This window comes from Drosophila obscura, unplaced genomic scaffold (assembly GCF_018151105.1).
Source record: "Drosophila obscura isolate BZ-5 IFL unplaced genomic scaffold, ASM1815110v1 contig_208, whole genome shotgun sequence".
Lineage (NCBI taxonomy): Eukaryota > Metazoa > Arthropoda > Insecta > Diptera > Drosophilidae > Drosophila > Drosophila obscura.
The window spans coordinates 2,683,942-2,702,473 of NW_024542799.1; the positions used below are offsets into that span (position 1 = coordinate 2,683,942).

Genomic DNA, 18,532 nt, shown 5'->3' on the forward strand with positions numbered 1-18,532 from the left:
ATGTTTGGTGTGTCTCACCGCAAGTAATTATAAAACCAATTAGTAGACTCCTCCGCTGCTTGTTAGTTGAGGTTAATTATGTTAAGCGAGAGGCTGCTGCATTCTACTCCCACCCACCCATGGACAAACACTGTCTAAAGCAAACAAAACTAACAGAGAGAGAGAGGTAGACCAGAACCAGAACCAGGACCAGGACCAGTGCAGGACTCGCTTGGGCAGCTGCACAAACAGCAAAAGCAGAGGCAGAAGTAAAGGCAGCGGCAGAGACTCCTCCGAGGGTTTGGATTGCATGGAACCACTCACTGGTCAGGTATGTGTGTGTCAGCAGGAAGACGACGCGCTTCAACACGTTCTTGATTTCATCCTTTATGGCAAATATGCGCATCTCCCGACACTCGTTGATGTAGTTCTGCAGGGCCACCACCTCTGGCGTCTCCTCCGGCCGCTCGCCGGCCTTCATGGACATCTCCTCCAGCTCCTCGCAGATGCTAAAGTGGCAGAGAAAAAAAAACATAAAACACACATATGGAAAAGTTATCTATTAAGTGGCATTCGAGGGAGGGGTGGAATGTGGCATGGGGGATGGGGGGCAGTCAGTAGAGAAGAGAGAGTCAGCATAAAAGTTAAGTGAAAGAGCACTTGCACTTCATTTAGCTGATGCACAATCTGCCCCTCAACCCCTCCCCCAACGGTTATATAACACGGCGGTACTTACGCTCGATTCTCGTTCCAATTGAGGGCTTTATAAAAATCAATTATGAAATCGTAGATATTCTGCACATACATCCGCAGCGATAGCTTCACATGCCGGTTATCCAGCATGAACAGGTTCAGCGGAATGAAATCGCGCAGATAATAGGTCGTATCGATCACGGCACGCAGTTTTTTCAATAGCTCTTGGACAACCTGTTGGGGATACAGATGCAGACAGGGGCGTGTGGCAGACGGGGGTTTTAGTTTATATATTAAATGTTAATGAGTGCGCTTTAAAGAGCGAGTGCTTAGGTGTAGCATTAGTATAAGTAGCTTGGATTATTTAAATGTGCAACTTTAATGCACTTTTATCTGTGATTTCCAATCTATTTTGTTCAATGGGGGCTTAGTTAGGGCCAGCCGAAAACTTGTTAATTTTAATTGTAAATGTTACAATCGAATGACAGCAATCAGTATGCAGGACATGCCACCGCACATGGCCCCCTGCTGATGCGTGCACCACTGATCCACGCCATTCGTGTGTGGACCGAGACGCACTCGCATTACACGCATGAACAGGCACGGGCACTGCTGCTGCTGCTGCTGCTGCTGCTGCTGCATTCGCAGTCGGAAGTAATTTTTATTTTATATAAATTGCACACAAAAAAATACACACACACACACACACAAACCCAAACCAGAACCGACGAATCGAGAGATGAGAGGAAATTGTCGGTCGTTTCATAAAACTTAATGAATGCAAACAGCAAACTGTAGTGGCACATTGGCAGTGGCAGTGACTGCCTGGGGGCCATCGACAGGAAGGGTTTAATTGGGCGGATGAAGGACGACTGAGCGCAGAGCCTGTGAATCTGTGAATCTGTGAGCCTGTCACTGGCATCATCGGGAATGCACTGATTTTCTAAGTACAGACAGATGCCCAAATTTTGTGTCCAAATCAACAGTCGGCTAGCTGGGGGAACTCCAATTGGAGGCAGAGTCGTAATTAAACAATGCATGGTGCATGCCGGAAAATCACAAATCAAATGGAAGGAGCAGTGGCAGAGGCCTGCGGACAAGGTGGAAGGAACGGAACTCTTGTCAAATTACACAAATTGCCAGGCACTTTTGCCAGGCACAGCCACCCACTGCCACTACACCCCCACATCTATACCCTTCTCCCACATTGGCTGGCTGGCTGTCTGTCTGTCTGTCTGTCTGGCTGTCAGTTGGCTTGTCTGTCGTCTGTCAGCAGTCTATTAATATTGCATAATGAAATTTTATGTTAATTCTACGCATCATTGCGTATAATCAAATCGAAATAAATAATTAAATCCATTGCTAGACACGAGACACGCCACACACACACACACACACACACACAGCCCTGAGGCGGCACTGCACAAGCAGTAGAGGAAAGGGAGGGGAGAAGGTACAGGAGAGGGCTAAGTACTCACCAGCAAATCGGGCAAAACATTATCCGTCCAAGTCTTCTCCACCATGGGCATAATCAGATTTTGAAAGAGTCCGTAATAATACTTGTAGATGGGCATCAGATAGACATGAACACCGCGCCAATTGACTCTGACAATCTCCTCGACCTTTTGGCATAGCTCCAGGAAATCGTCGTGATCCTCATCGATGAAGTGAAGGAAACCCTCCGTATCGGGATCTATAAAGCAATCAAATCAGTAAATTCTAATCAAATGGTAGAGCCCACAACTCACCTCCTCCAGACATGAGAAATTCGAGGCGTGGTATTTCATAGCCCACGGCCAGTATGGACTTGAAGTGATCCGTAAAGATGCGCGGCAGCTCATTCATGTACGGATAAATGTACAGCTTGTGGCTGTGGTCCATCTCGAATTGGGCCACATCGTCTACCTCGGGCGACATGTCCACAAAGACATTGACCAGCGGCAGCTGGAACGGATCGGCATCGTCCTCATCGAAGACATAGATGTTCGCATTCGGCCGAATGCCGGGACCCATCTCAATGGGATCGTTATCGAAGTGGGCGCCCACAACGGAGGCAATGAGCGTCATCAGGGGTGTGCGACGGAGATTGGGATCGAACATGGAGTACTTGTCGATGCTGTTGCCATCCTTGAAGGCGCACAGCACCTTGAACAGATAGTTGATGCTCTTGCTGATCAGGCCGTTCAGGTGACGCGACATCAGGCCGTGTATGCAGCGAAAGAGAATGGCCGCCCTGCCCCCGTACTTGCCGTACATGGGCACCATATCCTTCCACGTGACACGCATGTCGTTCATCAGATCCGCACAGCGAGGCAGCCAGTCATTGATGAGCAGCTAAAGCAGGGAAAGGGTGAATCATCAATCATGCATGTATCAATCATGGCGGCGCAGCATCCATCCCGCTTACATCTCTGACTTCGGCACAGCTCCTCTGGATAAAATCATTGACGGTGTCGGCATCCAGGGGTCGTTGGGCCAGCAGCAGCTGCGCCAGATCCACCACCACCAGGTCATCGTACAGATCATACCAGAGTCGGTTCACAGCCTGCACCGCCGGATGGGATATCATAAGCAGCTCGCTTATGCGACTCTTGCCCATCAGCAGATTGGAACGCCAGGGCACGGGCGGGACGATCGTGAGCATGGGATAGTCGGGCGGATCTATTTCCAGCTGCAGGCGTCGTCGCTCCATGGTGGATCTGCACAGCAAGGGAGTATGTAATGGGAGGTGATGTGCGGTGGCATTCGATTGCGACTCACTGCAGCAGGTAGCGGAGGAACGTGCGCTTGACGTGGTAGCGAAAGTCCTCCTGCAGATCAATCAGGCACACAATGATGAGAATGGCCACGTCCTGGCGCACGCCGCGGTCTCCCACGAACAGATAATCCATTAATATAACTTCTGGCGGCAGTTTGGGCCAATGTTGCTGTAAATGAGTTGATTAGACATTCTGATTCGGCGGAGGCAACTAATTCGAAACTTTTCTCCTGGCGTTTTTCTCGGTTACGGATTAAGATGGAATGGGATGAGATGAGATACCTTCCGACAGCTGGGTGTGTGTGTGTGTGTGTGTGTGTGTGTGTGTGTGTGTGTGTGTGTGTGTGTGTGTATCTGGCTGCTCATTAAGCCGCCTCGCACTCGGCACTGATTTGCCGTTTGGGATGGCAAGTGCTTCGCTGGGTGCTGCCAAACTTTGCTTGGCGCTCACGTCAAAACATCAACACGCGCCCCGTCACTTGTCATCTCATCTCATTCCCATTCCTTCCCCTGCTACTACTCCTGCTCCTGAGGAGCGTGTTTAATATGCTCTCGCATTGCCAGGATGAAACTTTTTCGGCAAAAAGTTCTCTCGAGCGCGAGCGCCAGTTAAGTTTTGCTAATAATGTTGACGCTGCCAGAGACTTCCACTCTGGAACACTCTGAAACTCTGCAGCGATTCAGCTGCTGTGTGTGTTGGTGGGTGTGTGTGTGTTGACATGGGCACTCACCTCTTCGTTGAGTATAAATCTCCAGGCATCTCGTAGCAGCGGGGACCGGGCATCGATGAATCTCAGTGCCTTGCGTATAAGTCTCGATGGATACGTCTCCAGCTGCAGTATAGACATCTGCAAGAGACGACAGTAAATGTAAGAGATTCATAAACAGATTCAGATCTTAGCCCCACTCCACTCCAGTCGAAATCTTAAGAGGCCTCTCCATCAAATTGGGTGTGTGATTCACGCCCCTCCCTACCACACCCACACCCACACCCACACACGGTATTCGCTTACTGTTTGGTTTCTTTTTTTTTAACAACTAATCACGTTATTCATAACTCTCCGACCACCATAATATTTACGAGGTATGAATTATATAATTTTTATAAGCACGTTTCCCGGAAACAGGGAGGCTGGGGGGGATGAGCTTAATTTACTCGCACGCTCACGCACACATATTTACTTTGTATTAAGTTTATTATTATCATTTTTTATGTACGCGGCGGCGACTCCGCCTTCGGACACGGACACAGGGAATGGACATGGATTTGGCCTGCGAGTCACAACAGTCAGAGTCCATGGAGTCAACGATAAAAATTTATTTATGTCCATGGCTGGTGCTCACTTTTGATGGGTTTTTTATGGGTCTTATGGTCAGGGAGTCTCATTGCGGGCTCGGTATTTGGGCTTTCAATTTTTGGTGCCTCTTTCTTTTCCATTTTTTGTTTGGCATATGTTTTGGGGGATGCTCTGCATAATTCAGAATTTGTTTGCGACACGTGGACCCAGCCACACCCCAGAACTATCAGCTCCACATCTAGATCTACGTATCAGCTGCTCCCTTTTACTCACACTCTTCATCAGACATTTGTAGCGCTTTTCTATCTTCAAAGTGAACTTTGCTGCGGCCTTGTCCGAAGATTTTTTATATTTGGCCAGCATGGAACGCTTCTGCTCCTCGGGATCCACGGGCAGCAGGGGCGACATGTAGGCAAAGCGGCTGCAGGATATTAAAGAAGTTACAGAACTGTGTCCAAGCGGTGGGGGGATGGCGACACACTCACGTGGCTTCCATTTTCTTGAGGCAAAAGAGAAACTCCTCGTTGGTCATGAAATCCTCGCGACAAATTAGCTTCTTGCCCACTTTGCAGGGTAGTTTTTTCTGCAAAAAGGAATATATTAATTAATTATAAGAAAAAAGTCAAAGGGCAAAGCGGCAAACACACTCTCTCTGGATCTTTTCTGTGCTTCTCCATGCAGCTGGGCGGATCGGGATACTGCAGCAGATCATGGCCAATGTTGTGCTTGGCCTCTTTAACCACGGGCTCAATCAGCTCGTCTATGATCTTGCCCATTCGTATCAGTTCGTTGCGGCACTCTACAAGATACACAGAATCATCGTAGAGAGGAGAGGCATATATCAGGGTGGGGTGTCTCTGGACCTACCCTGTGGTGTGCGCAGTGCATAATGATCGCCAGCCTTGAACTTCTCCTTCTTGGGCTTCTTCTGGAGCGACGTGATGCGCAGATGTCTGGCGGCAGGCGATCGGTAGGCAGCAATCAGGTCCGAGGGCGAGCCATGCTGCCGTCTCAGCTGATTCGTCCACAGGGAGGACTTGGTGCCGCTATCAAAGTAGAAGATTCTTACACGCCGCTCACAGTAGATGTCCAGCAGTTGGCTGGTCATTTCATAGATTTCCTGCTCACTCGGCCGCACTGGGGGGGAGGATTGCATTACAAGGTGGGTGTGGGGGGGGGGGGGAGTGTCAAATTTTTAATAATGCACCGTTATGTAAATATCAACGATTATTTATTACCGCCAGTCATCCATTTGTCAATCCAGGGAAATTGATTGCAGGCTGCAGCCAGCGGGGAAAAAACAAACAAACAAAAAATGATATAAATAAAAAAAGTTTTAAAATGAAATGAAAATTGAAAATGTCATTTAATATTTGACCAGCGTGTGCAATATATGTGGAAGGATATACCAATACACATATACATACATACATATGTGTGCATTCAGGAGTCTGTCTGGACTTTTCAAATTTGATTTCTCCCCCCTCCACCGTGCCATCGATAGTCCCTTGTTTTGTGTGGGGCATTCCCGCCTCAAAGGCTGTGGAAATAAACTTGTTTGTGCAGCATGGAAATTTGTTTTAAATAAAAGTCACGGCAGCCAAAGTTCGATTTTAAAATGATTAAACTCAAAATTAATTTTCGTTTCGGACACACAAACACACACACACACACAAAGAGACCTACACCCCTGGGGAATGGGTAGAATGATACTCTTTGCCGTCCAGGGGATAAGCATCCTCTTTGCTGTGGCTATCGGTTTGGCCCTGTCACATTTTTATGCTAATGTCCTCTCTATCGAAAACAAGCTTTTATGGCATTGTGCAACATGCTCCCCTATTAGTACCGCCCCGTCTGGCCAACGGGGATGCAGAGGAGCATCCATTCCGACATTAAATATTAAAAAACTAGACACAAAAATGAAACATTTTTATTACAAACTAGCGACAAAAGTCGCTCCCTGAATCCAGCGACAGGGGACACTGAACGGGGGAGATACTAATAAAACAGTGTGGAGGCGACTGGGGGATGCCCTTTACTGGGGAAAGATATTGATGGTTCAGAGGGTCTGTATGTGTAGAGTTCACTGTATTCGAATCCTGCAAATTTTCATTAAACAGGAATGAGATATTGCAATACTTTGGAGACTCCTATCTAAATTGTTGCCGTTTTCCGTTTATCCCAAGACCCATGTCACCCCATTCCTAGAAGAGTATCCTCCAGTAGCAACAAACACGAAAGAGAGACATAAAAATTGTCCATGTAAATGCTAAATAAAACACTATGATAAACATGTTGTAGAGTCACTCGATCCCGCGCCCTGCGCCCTGCTCCCGCACCTAGCACCCCCGTGGTGTCCCCGCGGCAATCCCTCCACCGGATGCCGTCATCCTGCACTCCCAAAGGATATTCAAATAAATGTCATACGCATTTGTTTTTCGGTTTTACCTTTTTTTTTCTTCTCACATTTTGGTTATAAAATTTTATGTTAAAAGGATAATGTTTGGAATTTTTATGTTTACAGGTGAACAATTTTCCAACGAACAGCAGCGGCAGCAGCAGCAGCAGGTGGGGAAAATGAGGAAAAATGTGGAGGGAAAAACAGAAGGAGGATGCTACTGATGCTGATGCTGCTGCTGGCTTTCGGGGCATGTTTTTCGCATTTAATAAAGTATTAAGTGTTATGCTTTTGCGGTAAAGTTCTCACTCATTGAATAACGCAAAATGTCTGGCAATTTGTCGGTTAAGCCCCCTCCCGTGCACACCAAACCAACCAAACGCCTGAGATAATGCGCAAATGTTGTTCAATTTAATTGGTCCGCCCCCAGACCCCCTCATACCCGTACCATAACCATTTCCTGCTCTGTCCTATGTCCTGTGTCTGTCTGCCACACTCACCCATCTGATTGAAGTTGTATGAATGATCCTTGGCATCGCGCAGCATCTCAAACTGTTCGGGCATGATAATGTCCTCCAGTTGCAGCTCCTGTAGGCTGTCGTCGTCGCACTCCTCGTACTGATCCTTCACATATTCGAGGTTGTACGAATGAAAATCGAACTCCCGGTTGCAGCGACCCACAATGTTGTCATTCTGCATGTGTGCTGCAAAGTGGAACTCGAATTAGGTCTCGGTTTGGCTTTATATTTGTATGTGCAGATACCTACATATCTTCTCTTTTAGGAACTCCTTTACCGGATCTAGGGGCAGCTCATCGAAGCCATAGGTCATGCTGTAGAAGGGGCAATCGTTGAGGGGTCGCTTGGCGGTCTTCTTATGCGCCTGCGAGACGTGCACCAGGTGCATGGTGCGGCCCCTTCGCACGCGGTCATCCTGCAGCCGCTTGTCGCAGTATGGACGCCGCTCGGGCGCAATCTTCTTCTGCATGACGATGCTGGGGATCGGTCAGGGTCCCAGAATGTGATGTGGTGTGTGGATCCTGCTGCTGGTATTCAAATCAAACACAACACAACAGCGAAACACGATTTCTAGTCTGGCAGTTATTTGTTTTAATTTACATGAAAGGCAGAGCACACACTTTTCTCTGACATTGTTTGGCAAAATATCAAATAAAAATCATCCTCTCTTCTCCGATAGTAAAAGTTTTTGCCGGGAACTGTAGCTGTAGCTGGGAGTATTTGTGGGGAATACAGCTGAACGTGAAATGTTTATAAACAAAGTTGGTTTCTCTCCCAGGAGTCCCAGGACCACAGGGACTATGGCAACAAGGGGCAGGGTGTGGGGACAGAGGTTGCTCTGGCAACCGGCAAACCGCCTGCCGAGTGCTGTTATTGGAGGCCAGGCAGCGGCATGGAATGGTGTCTTTGGTCTACTCCCCGACACTCCATCAATGGTTCACCTTTCAGCGCGTCCTGCTCGACTCAATAATATTTGATATTTGTGTCTGGCTTCGGCATCGACGGCATCCGACGGCAGCCCAGGACCACCATGGCTGCATTTCTCGAATTGTGCACACATTTTTCAATAAAGAGCCAGAACTGCATAAAGGCTGCCGCCTGCTGGCTTTGCCTTTTCTCCTACTTCTACTGCTGCTGCTGCTGCTCCTCCTGGCATTCACTGTATTTATTATCCCATCGTGGGTGTCTGTCTGGCCAAAGGAGCAACAGGAGCGAGCTGCACTCGTCATTGAACCTGATTATATGTCGACAATGATGGAAAATAATAATGATAAGCCTGGCGCATGTTCCCTCCTGGCTGCCAGGCTGACAGGCTGCCTGGCTGCCTTTCCTGCTAATAGGGTTTGCTCTCCCGACTCCCGACTCTCGACTCCAGGCGGTGCAAATCCTTAAAGCTCCATCATATTTACGAGCCAAAATCAAATTGCATTTCGCCAGCCAGCTCATATCGAGTATCCGCAAATAGAGATGATGATTTTTGATGCGTTCAGGCTGAAGGGAGGGTAAGGGGAATCCTCCAATTATCACTACAATTAATTGTGGCAAATTAATTGGAGATTTGATTAATGGCTGGCAAAATGTGGCTGCCGCTCTTTTGTCGCCTGGCTGCCCTTTGTGGTATTCCATTTGGGCATTCAGGAGGCATTCAACTTTGACCAACATTGAGGGCCACACACCGACTACTGCGGTTTCTGCATGTCTCTCTTGGAGCGTGCAGTGTGTGTGTGTGTGTGTGTGTGTGTGTGTGTGTGTGTGTGTGTGTGTGTGTGCGAAAGGTGACAAGTCGTGGGAATAGTACACATCCTGGCGAACCCAACGAGGTCACCCAGCTCATGGCTGTCACGTGCCTAAGCTGCTATGCCCTGCTCTGCTCTGCTATGCCCTGCACTGCTCTGCTCTCTGCTCTGCTCTGTCCGGTTCCAATTCCAACGCAATGCAGGTGCCAGAGACAGGTCCTGCCTGCCTGCCTGCCTGCCTAGCTGCCTGCCGCCTGCCGCCTGCTTGGGGAGATGCAGAAGGAGAAGGCGATATGTCGCTGCACTGCACCCAAAGCCATGCGTGACAAATATTTATTAACTGCCACAACTGCCACTGGGAGCAGCTTAGGGTGCCGCTCAGCCGGGGTTGATCCCTGGCTCAGCTCTAATAAAAAAATTGATTTCGTTCATCAATTGTCACAAATAATGATTACCACGCATTTTCGCCCCCCTACCCGTGGCATGGGGGGTGGGGTGGCGTCAGGCATGACACGCATCAAATTGCATTTAGTTTGTCATTGGCCTTTCGAGAGGGAGAGGGAGTGGGCGTGGGCTTGGGGCGGGGCAGATTTGGGGTCTGTCAAACAAAGGGTGTATAATGCGACGGCTGTCAGTCACGTGACCTCATTGCTAAAAATACGCCAAAAGCAGCGCGGGGGTGTTGGTGAGCAGTGACGGGGGTGTGGTGGTGTGCAACAGAAACAGCAACATCATTATTAACAAAGTCAACGAGCAGCAGCAGCAGAAGCCGAGGAAGGAGTCCCCCCCCAAAGCAGGCGGCATCCAGGCGGCAGGCATCAACTTCCGCCACCGTCTCCGTCTGCGGAGAGTATGCAACACTTTTCTCGCCGACCGGAAATAAGTCGAATCTGATCATACCCTAAGGCGCTTAACAGGGATTATGCGCTGAAAGGGTGCATGAAATTGGATACTATTCAATGGGCAGAAATATCGTATGAAATAAATCAAAAAGAAGTTCAATTTTCCATCTAAATCAATTCCAAATCCTCAGATAGCGAGCAGAAATAGTTTTAGTCATAGTTCTAGGTAGTTTGGTGAGAAGTGAATGAAATTGAATTTTTAATCGGTAATAAGTTTCATCTTTCAAGCAATCGATTCCCCCAAAGCAATCGCACTCACTAATTGCTTCATCTATTCATGAATTCCTGGAATGAAGATTTGAAATCTACATCGTTGAGTCGTCCCTCCCAACAGAGCAACCTTCCTTTGGGGCAGAGTATAATTAAATAACTGCCTCGTCAAGGCAAAGTTTGCTCTGCTCTGCTCTCTCTTTTTTTTCTCTCACTTTTCTTTATTTTCTCCCCCATTGTTTATTTGCCTTCTTTATTTTTTTTTTTTTTTTTTTTTTTCCTCATCGCTATGGTAGAATCGCATTTTGTCCGCGTGATTAATGGGCCAAGGCTGAAAGAAAGACTGTCGAGCGACTTGAAAAATTACATTCAAAATAAACGACGAAGGCGTCGTGGTCGGCGTTTTAAAACGGCCTGTCAAATGGGCGTATGAGGGTGGTGATACCTGTGGTGGTGGGGGGGTGAAAGTTCCTTGATATCAAGGCATCAGCAGTAGCAGTGGCTGTGGCACAACAAACCTGACGCACGTAAAAGATGCAACAGGAGAGTGAGAAAGAGCAAACACCGTGTGATTTACACGCAACAAACGAGAGGATAGCGAGAGGGTTGGGGGTTGGAGGTTGGGCTGATACGGGGTGGGTCATAGTGCAAATTAGGGGTTGACTCCCCGGGGCAAGTCCCCGAGACGCACTCTTTCCGTTGTCAATTGAAAACGTGCCAACAATTTGCAACGACGATTAATCGTGCGACCAAACTCAGAGTTACAATTGGCAGTGCTGCTATACTCCACCTTTTCCTTCTCCTCCCGCTCCTGCTCCTGCTGCTGCTGCTGCTGCTACTGTTGCAAGGAGATCCGACATACTGCTCCGACTCCTCCCAGAGCCATGTGCATGTTGTGTGCGCATTTCCAGCTCTGTTTACGACGTCACGGCGGGCTTTAGCTGGGTTTTGGACTAATTTGTGTGTTGGCTGGCTCTATTATGCAGTGATGGGATTGGGATTGGCATTCGGATTGGGCATGGGGCTTAAGCTCCTGGCGGACAGGCAGGACGCACTGATGAGCACTTAATTCCCAGTCGCTAATTGCTGGGCCAGAAATGCCAGAAAGTAGTCGCAACGATGGCGAAACTATTTGGTGAACATTTGAAATGTTTTTGCCCAAGATTACATGTACATACATACATGTATGTATGTATATGTATATTTATGGCTGGGTTAATTATGAGTTTCCGCTTTAAATTCGCTTAAATTTAATCAACTTTTATTGTTAATAATTCTTGCGTTATATTTTGTATTTTTTTTGTTATCATTAATAATGAATATAATTATGGAATGTCAAAATGCGGCAGAAGGGCAACACACAATTCCAATCACCATATAGATACAATTGCAGATACAGATACATCTATAGTACCATAGCTATGGCTCCAGAGAGAACCCATCATTAAAGGCTTTTGTATGCAATTACATGCCGCATTGAGCAATCATAAATTAGCTTTTGAAAAGTGCAGTAAAAAAATAATAAGCGAAAATTCAATTAAATTATAAAATGCACAAAACTTTAATGCCCATCATGAAAAGTTCGCCCCCGGCTTCGGCCCCAGCTCCGGCTTCGGGTTCGTGTTCAGATTAATCATGATAATTTTCAACTGGTTTTTTTTTCCTTTTACCATTTCCCTTGTTACAGCAATAAAAAAAAAAGTTGTAGAGTGGAAATTGGAAAATGAAATCTGCAAATTGCAAACCGTTATTATTCACACATATTTGTTTTTAATGTCAACAATCATCAATGGAAATTCCCCTCAAATACGAGTGTAGAGTCATTCACTCATTCACTCGGTCACGCATTCATCAACGAACCACTGGGCCGGGCCCTTCGAGTGCAAATGAGTGGCATCTGATGGCAGGAATGTCAAACCAAATGGAAATATATGCCACTGATGTGTGAATGGTATTTGATATGATGATAGCCTGAACATTATATGAAATCTAAAAGAAAAAGAAGCCTATTAGACCTCTGTGTCTAAGGATCAAAGCATCCACAGATATGACTTAAAATCTCTGTATTTTTTGCAAATATCTTTATTCCCATAATCTACATCCATCCAAATCTTATCAGTTTTTGCCTAGCTATCCGCTAAAAATTAAATTTGCTATAAAATTATTCAAAAACTGCACAAAATAAAAGTTCTAGAAACCACCCAGGCGAAGGCAATGACATCTTTGCTAGAAATTGTTAAAGTTTGGACCATAGAAAGGGTTGCAGCACTTAAGGTTGCTGGGCACAACTTTGGGATGCAACATGTTGCATGAAAAAATTTAATTGAATTCATATGCAATGTAATTTGATTTTGCTGTAACTTTTTGTGACAAATTTGAGCTCAAGTTTTTGCCTTTGAAGAACTTTTGGGCTAAGAAGAAATGAATATGTCTTCGTTCTGTTGCCGTTCGTTGGACAGCAGCAGAAGGACAGCAATGACCCAAGCTGGAGCAACATTCGGCCTAGCTAAGCACATTCTGCATATTGAGATAAAATGTTCGACCCGGTAAATATTTGTGCGAATATCTGCCAAATACACACACAGAACCTTCACCATCAGGGATTATGTATCTGTGTGTGTGTGTGTGTGTGTGGCTGTATGGATAAATTTTGCAATGCGTAGCTCGAAAATTTCCAACACTAAATTGTTATGGTTTTTAGTCTTAAAGATAAATGTACTTATCCAAGGAGCAGCAGCAGCAGCATCAACAGCATCAACAGCATCCCAGAGCCAACTTCATTGTAAAGTTTTGCATCTGGCTGGATGGCAAAATATGCCGGAAAATATTTACTCATGAGAAGATTGTTTAGTTAAACCATAAAAAGCGATGGCATGTCCGGGTCCGGGTCGACAGAGGCAGTCGCCAGTCGCTAGTCGGGCAGTGCTGTATGTCCGTTTGTCGTTTTTCGTTGTCGTTGCCAGAGACAATGTAACATTTAAGAAAATTTAAGCCGCAAGCGACTTAAAAACCGAAACGAGACGAGACTGGAGACTGGTGGTTTGTCCTTTTCGTGTGTGTGGGTCTATGCCCCTTTATGCTTTTTGGAGCAGAGGAAAGGCATATGATTTAGCCATCTGTTGTTGCTGTTCCAGCTATTGTTAAGGATTTGGCCTATTCTGGCCTGCCTTTTGGATTTTTTACTTATTGTCTTCGGCTACAGCTACAGCGACAGCTACAATGGGACTCAAAGCCCACCCGAAAACAGCGAGACCAAAGTGGATGGCCAACTAAGGCCAAAGCCTGGGATATAGACAGGATGGATGGACAGCAGGCAAACAATTGCTGTTTGTATCCTGGTTAGCTTTGCCCCGAGATGCTCGCTTCTGATCCTCCTGCACTCCTCCACTCCTTCACTCGACTGTACTGTCGTTGCGGCTGCTTTGGCTGCTGTACAAATTAGTTTCTAATACCTTCAAGTCAAACAGTGGAGCTCCCGGGCAGCCGGAGACCTTTGCCGTCAGGGCAAACAGACAGCCAAATAAACAGAGAATCTCTCTCTCTCTCTCTCTCTCTGTCTGTCTCAGTTTTGGGCTTTGGTCTCTCGTTTTGGGTTAAAGGGACTTGAGGCTTGGTTGGTTGGGTGCCTTCGGGTTAGCATTGGGCTTGAGCCGGTGGCTGGGGGTTAGAGGCCAGGCCAATCAGGCATAAGTTTGCCAAATCACTTGAGCGTGTTTATGAAATAACGTTGACTCTCTGTCTATATATACAGTGAGAACACCCTGTATGTTTGTGTGCTCGTAAGTATCCAGCATGCGGCTGCCCCTCTGCTTCTCTGCCCCTCTGTTTTGTTGGGGCTGCCTAATTGCAAAACCCATCCATTGTCGATTGATTTCCAGTAAATTGTATTTTAAATAGTTTTCGCTTAGTTTCATTGACTTCAAAGCAGATGCTTGCCCATCCGACCCCCCCTCCCCACAGGCCACACAGATTACATAATGATGCCGAGTCCAGAGCTCTGGGACTCTGGTAGTCCAAAAGTTGCCCCAGACACAACCGCAAGACCATGTGGCGGAGTTTAATGAGCTAACTGGATCTGGTTCTGGATCCTTGGGTTGTGCTGCTCCTTACACTCCTCGCTGCTCACTCCTCCTCGTCCTCCTGCGTTTATCTTTGCGCAAAAGTTTTAAAATTAATTTTTAATTGTTTATGCAGCCAAAAGTTCAGCAAAAGAAAAAGCAGGAAAACAGCAAAAAAGAGCAGAAAAGTGCAGGAAAAATAAAAACAATTCCTGAAGTGCTAAAAGATAATAAAGATACTTTCGTTTCGTTCGTTTGTTTGTTCGGAGTTACTATTATTGTTGCTATTGTTGCTGATGCGATGCTGAAAATTCAACGATTTTCATTAGGATAATGAGGGGTAAATCACCTTCGGAAATGATACATGGGCTATAGTGAGGGCTGGCACTTAATTTGGAGTTTATTTAAGTGAAGAATGTAGGGTATTATTGTGGATACCTCTGCAGGCATATGCTCTGAAGGAACAAACTATATCAGAGCAAAGACATCTTTCATGCTGCAGACTTTGCATCCATCCGTTGAGATCACCAACTAAATAAGAGGCAGGACACTGCCCTTGGCAATGGAAACCCTCAGTGCCCCTCAGTGTTACTTTCTGCAGAGCTTTGCTCGATCTCTGGACATATTTTTACCTTATCAAATCACAACATTTAGAGGCAGCTGCTTCTTCTGCGATCTCAGAGACCTTCGCTTGAACTTTTGCATCTGTCGATTGGCAGCAGCTGTGAATGCAAATTTCTAGATGTATTCAGAGATTCACAGTGAATGAGCGAACGAGCGAACAGCAACAACAACGAACAAGCAACAATAATCGGGCCACAAAGTGTAGCATTGATAACGATCGAGCATAACCGTAAACTGTGCAGAACTCATGGATATTACGGCGTTAAAGCGGCTGGCGAGTGGAGGGGTGGGGAACATTTGCATAACACTGGACCAAAAGAGTTGACGGACGCGGCGCGATGTCAGCATTAAAAGCGAATGAAGAGCAGAGGGGCCCGGAGCCCAGAGACCGGAGAGCGGAGCCCGGAGAGTGGTGGCAATGCTTTATGAAAGAAAATTATGCAAATTGCTAATAAATTATAGTGAGCAGGCGAACGACATGTAAAATAATAACCAGCGGACCAGAGGCAGAGTCAGAGTCAGAGCCTCTGTAGCTGTAGCCGCTGTAGCTGGTGGAGCTGTAGCTGGAGATGGAGGAGCATTTCGGTTGGATACGTTGGATGGGAAGCGGTTGGTCGCGAATTGAATTACAAATGTAAACACAATGCCACAGGACGTGGAGCAGGGACAGGCCTGGTATATGGCCAGGACGGGGACAGACCCCATAGTGCTGACAGGATGGGCCCTCTCTCTCACTACTTGCAGAATCATTAAAATAATAAAGCGCTGTATGCTTTCAAGACGACGACGACGACGACGACGAGCACGATGACAACGACAAGGACATTAACTGGCGAGCGGATAATGGCGAAACTTTTTGACATTTATTGTGTTTGTGTCGAATGTTTATTTATGATAGCACGCGGCCAGGGCCAGGCCAGGGAGGCACCACAGCACAGCACAGGACAGAACAGAACAGGACAGAGAGCGCCGTTTCCATATTTACATTACAATAATCAAGAGCATAACCAACGGCCGGGGCCAGGACGCATCATGCCACAGATCCCACAATTCAGTAACCATATAACATACATAGACCCCCTCCCTTACTCTGCCCTCCTCTCCTGCTGTATCAATGTGCTTGTTTGCGTATGCGAATGCGTATTAAATTAATGATACTTTCTAGTTCATAAAATTCGTTATGCGAGGAGCACTGATTCCGTCCGCACTGTCCTGGACGGTTTTCTACTCTATTCTATTATACGGTCGAGGTTTATGCCTGTTCTGCTCGTATGAATGTCAACATCAGAACACAAATCAAATAATCACATAAATGAGAGCACAGCACAGCACAACAGAACAGAACTGAACAGGACTGAACAGGACAGGACACAACACACAACATACGAGAGACCGACCATACCGAGTGTGTCTATTGAATTGTAACAAATTGATTGTCATGAAACATCGTTTATATATATTATAATGTGTCATAGGATGTTCATGCTTCGGTTCCTTCCCTCATTCCTTCCTTCCTCCCAAAAAATATACGCATACTCATCTCTCGGTGGTGGCCTGCCATGATTTCACAAGTGGCGATGTGAATGATTGCGATAAAGATGGTGCTGGTTCTCGGCTGGTTCTTGGGGCATCGGTGGTTCTTGGTGGCGGCCTGGACCTGGGCTTGGGTATGGGTGGGTGATCTCTCTTTATGATGGCGATAGTTCGGTGCTGTTCCCCTGGCAGCGCAAAAGGAGCTCTCGCAAAATTTATGGTTGTTTACAGCAGATTGCACACTCCATTTGTTTTGTTTTGCACTTACTGCCACTTGACACACATTGGGGCACGCAACCTTAAGTTGAGTGTTGACTCTTGAAGCAGACAGCAAAACTTACCCAATTTTGTCCTTTAATTAGTCTTTATGCCAAAAGTGAAAGTGCCCATGCGGGTGCGGGTGCGGGTGCTGGGTGCCCCCCCATCCCATGAACATCATATGCATGATTTGTGGAAAGTTTTAACTGCGAACTGCGACTTTCTTCCCCTCCGCTGCTCCTGCTCCTCTCTTTGCTTGGAGGAACAAGCTGCTTGTTTTGCCAAGTTTATGAATTTCATAGCCAAAGTTTTTCAGCAGCGCATAACATGCGCACAACTTGTAAGCTGTTGTTGTTTTGCCCACGATGCTGCTGCTGCTGCAGCATATTTTCGGAAAAATCTTTGATATCTTTGGTGCTTGGCAGGGTTAACAGGATATACTTTATTACCCAGGCAGCACCCAACTCTGCTCGGTATGTTGTTTTATTTGGCAATTAGCGATTCGGATGAAAGGACGCCGCTCCAGCCGCTTAGTTGATTCGATAAGATTATCGAAAGATGTTGCAGATGTGCCTGCGATCAGCTATCGTATCCATGCAGATTTATAGTTGGAGAAATATCGATAGTGACATCTAAATATGTCAATGATATTTTTTGGCAATTTTACTTTAAAAGCTGTGAACAGCTGTGCGTGTTGCTGAACCAACCAACAACAGTCAACAACAATATATAAACATCTTTTTGTCACATGCTGTCTCTGTCTTTCGGTCTACATTAAATGATCTTTAATCTTAATATTTGTTAAAAAATAAAGCCCATAAAACATTAAAGGCATCGCTGTTTCCCTGCTCCAATTTCTAAGATTTTTATGTAATTCCGTAGCCTTTGTTCACCTTCTATACAATATTTCTATGCTGCTTATCGATGCCTGCCTTCCATCACGATCGATCGTTTTGTTATCGATTTGTGTTACCATTTTGTGCAAATAAAGTTTAAAAAGTTAAAAACAAACAAAAGAGGAGTCAGTTTAGCAATTAAAACCGTAGAACAGTTAGGAACGAAACGTGCTAGCCATGCCAGAGCCACAAACGAGCGAGCGACGCACGACGACCTTTTCCTAGCCATTAATCTTGAGGCGGTTCGTTGAACTTCTTTGCTGTAGTACGCAAATTACCGATAGCCACACACTTGAGAAATTAATGTTCGCAGCTATTAATACATATAAATACTACGTATTGTGCCCTACGCGAGTGTGTGTGCGTGTGTGTGTACGGATCGACGCAAAATACTTGCCGCTGCCATTCAAAATGTTCGAATATTATTATTTTTGCATTAGATCTTGTTAAGAGTGACCGATGCTCGCACTTGACCGTGAAACATTCGAAGCAACGAACGACAAAAGGTAATACCACAACAATGAAAACGAAAATGAAAGCGAAACGTGGAATGGAGTGGAGTGGAATGGAGCATTTAGTTCCGCACTGGGCAATCATCGTATCGTGTGGTGCCCCCTCTGCCCAAGTTCCAAGTGACGGAATCCACGTTTGGGTCGAACCGGCTCCCAGTT

The 18,532-nt window shown here is 46.2% G+C and overlaps 1 protein-coding gene across 1 annotated transcript in view; it reads right to left on the bottom strand.

Moving 5' to 3' along the window:
• LOC111079697 (dynein heavy chain 3, axonemal) overlaps positions 1–8,295 on the bottom strand; it is a 35,108-nt gene extending 26,813 nt beyond the window's left edge. The window contains exons 1-14 of the mRNA XM_022374960.2: positions 7,894–8,295; positions 7,627–7,830; positions 5,967–6,008; positions 5,596–5,865; positions 5,376–5,527; positions 5,214–5,311; positions 5,002–5,149; positions 4,162–4,278; positions 3,433–3,599; positions 3,080–3,371; positions 2,421–3,006; positions 2,151–2,365; positions 716–906; positions 304–488 (exon numbers count right to left, since the gene is read on the bottom strand). Coding sequence (XP_022230652.2) covers positions 304–488; positions 716–906; positions 2,151–2,365; positions 2,421–3,006; positions 3,080–3,371; positions 3,433–3,599; positions 4,162–4,278; positions 5,002–5,149; positions 5,214–5,311; positions 5,376–5,527; positions 5,596–5,865; positions 5,967–6,008; positions 7,627–7,830; positions 7,894–8,113 — 2,887 coding nt within the window. The 5' untranslated portion in view covers positions 8,114–8,295. The remainder of the gene's footprint in view (positions 1–303; positions 489–715; positions 907–2,150; positions 2,366–2,420; positions 3,007–3,079; positions 3,372–3,432; positions 3,600–4,161; positions 4,279–5,001; positions 5,150–5,213; positions 5,312–5,375; positions 5,528–5,595; positions 5,866–5,966; positions 6,009–7,626; positions 7,831–7,893) is intronic.
• Between the last annotated feature and the right edge of the window lie 10,237 nt (positions 8,296–18,532).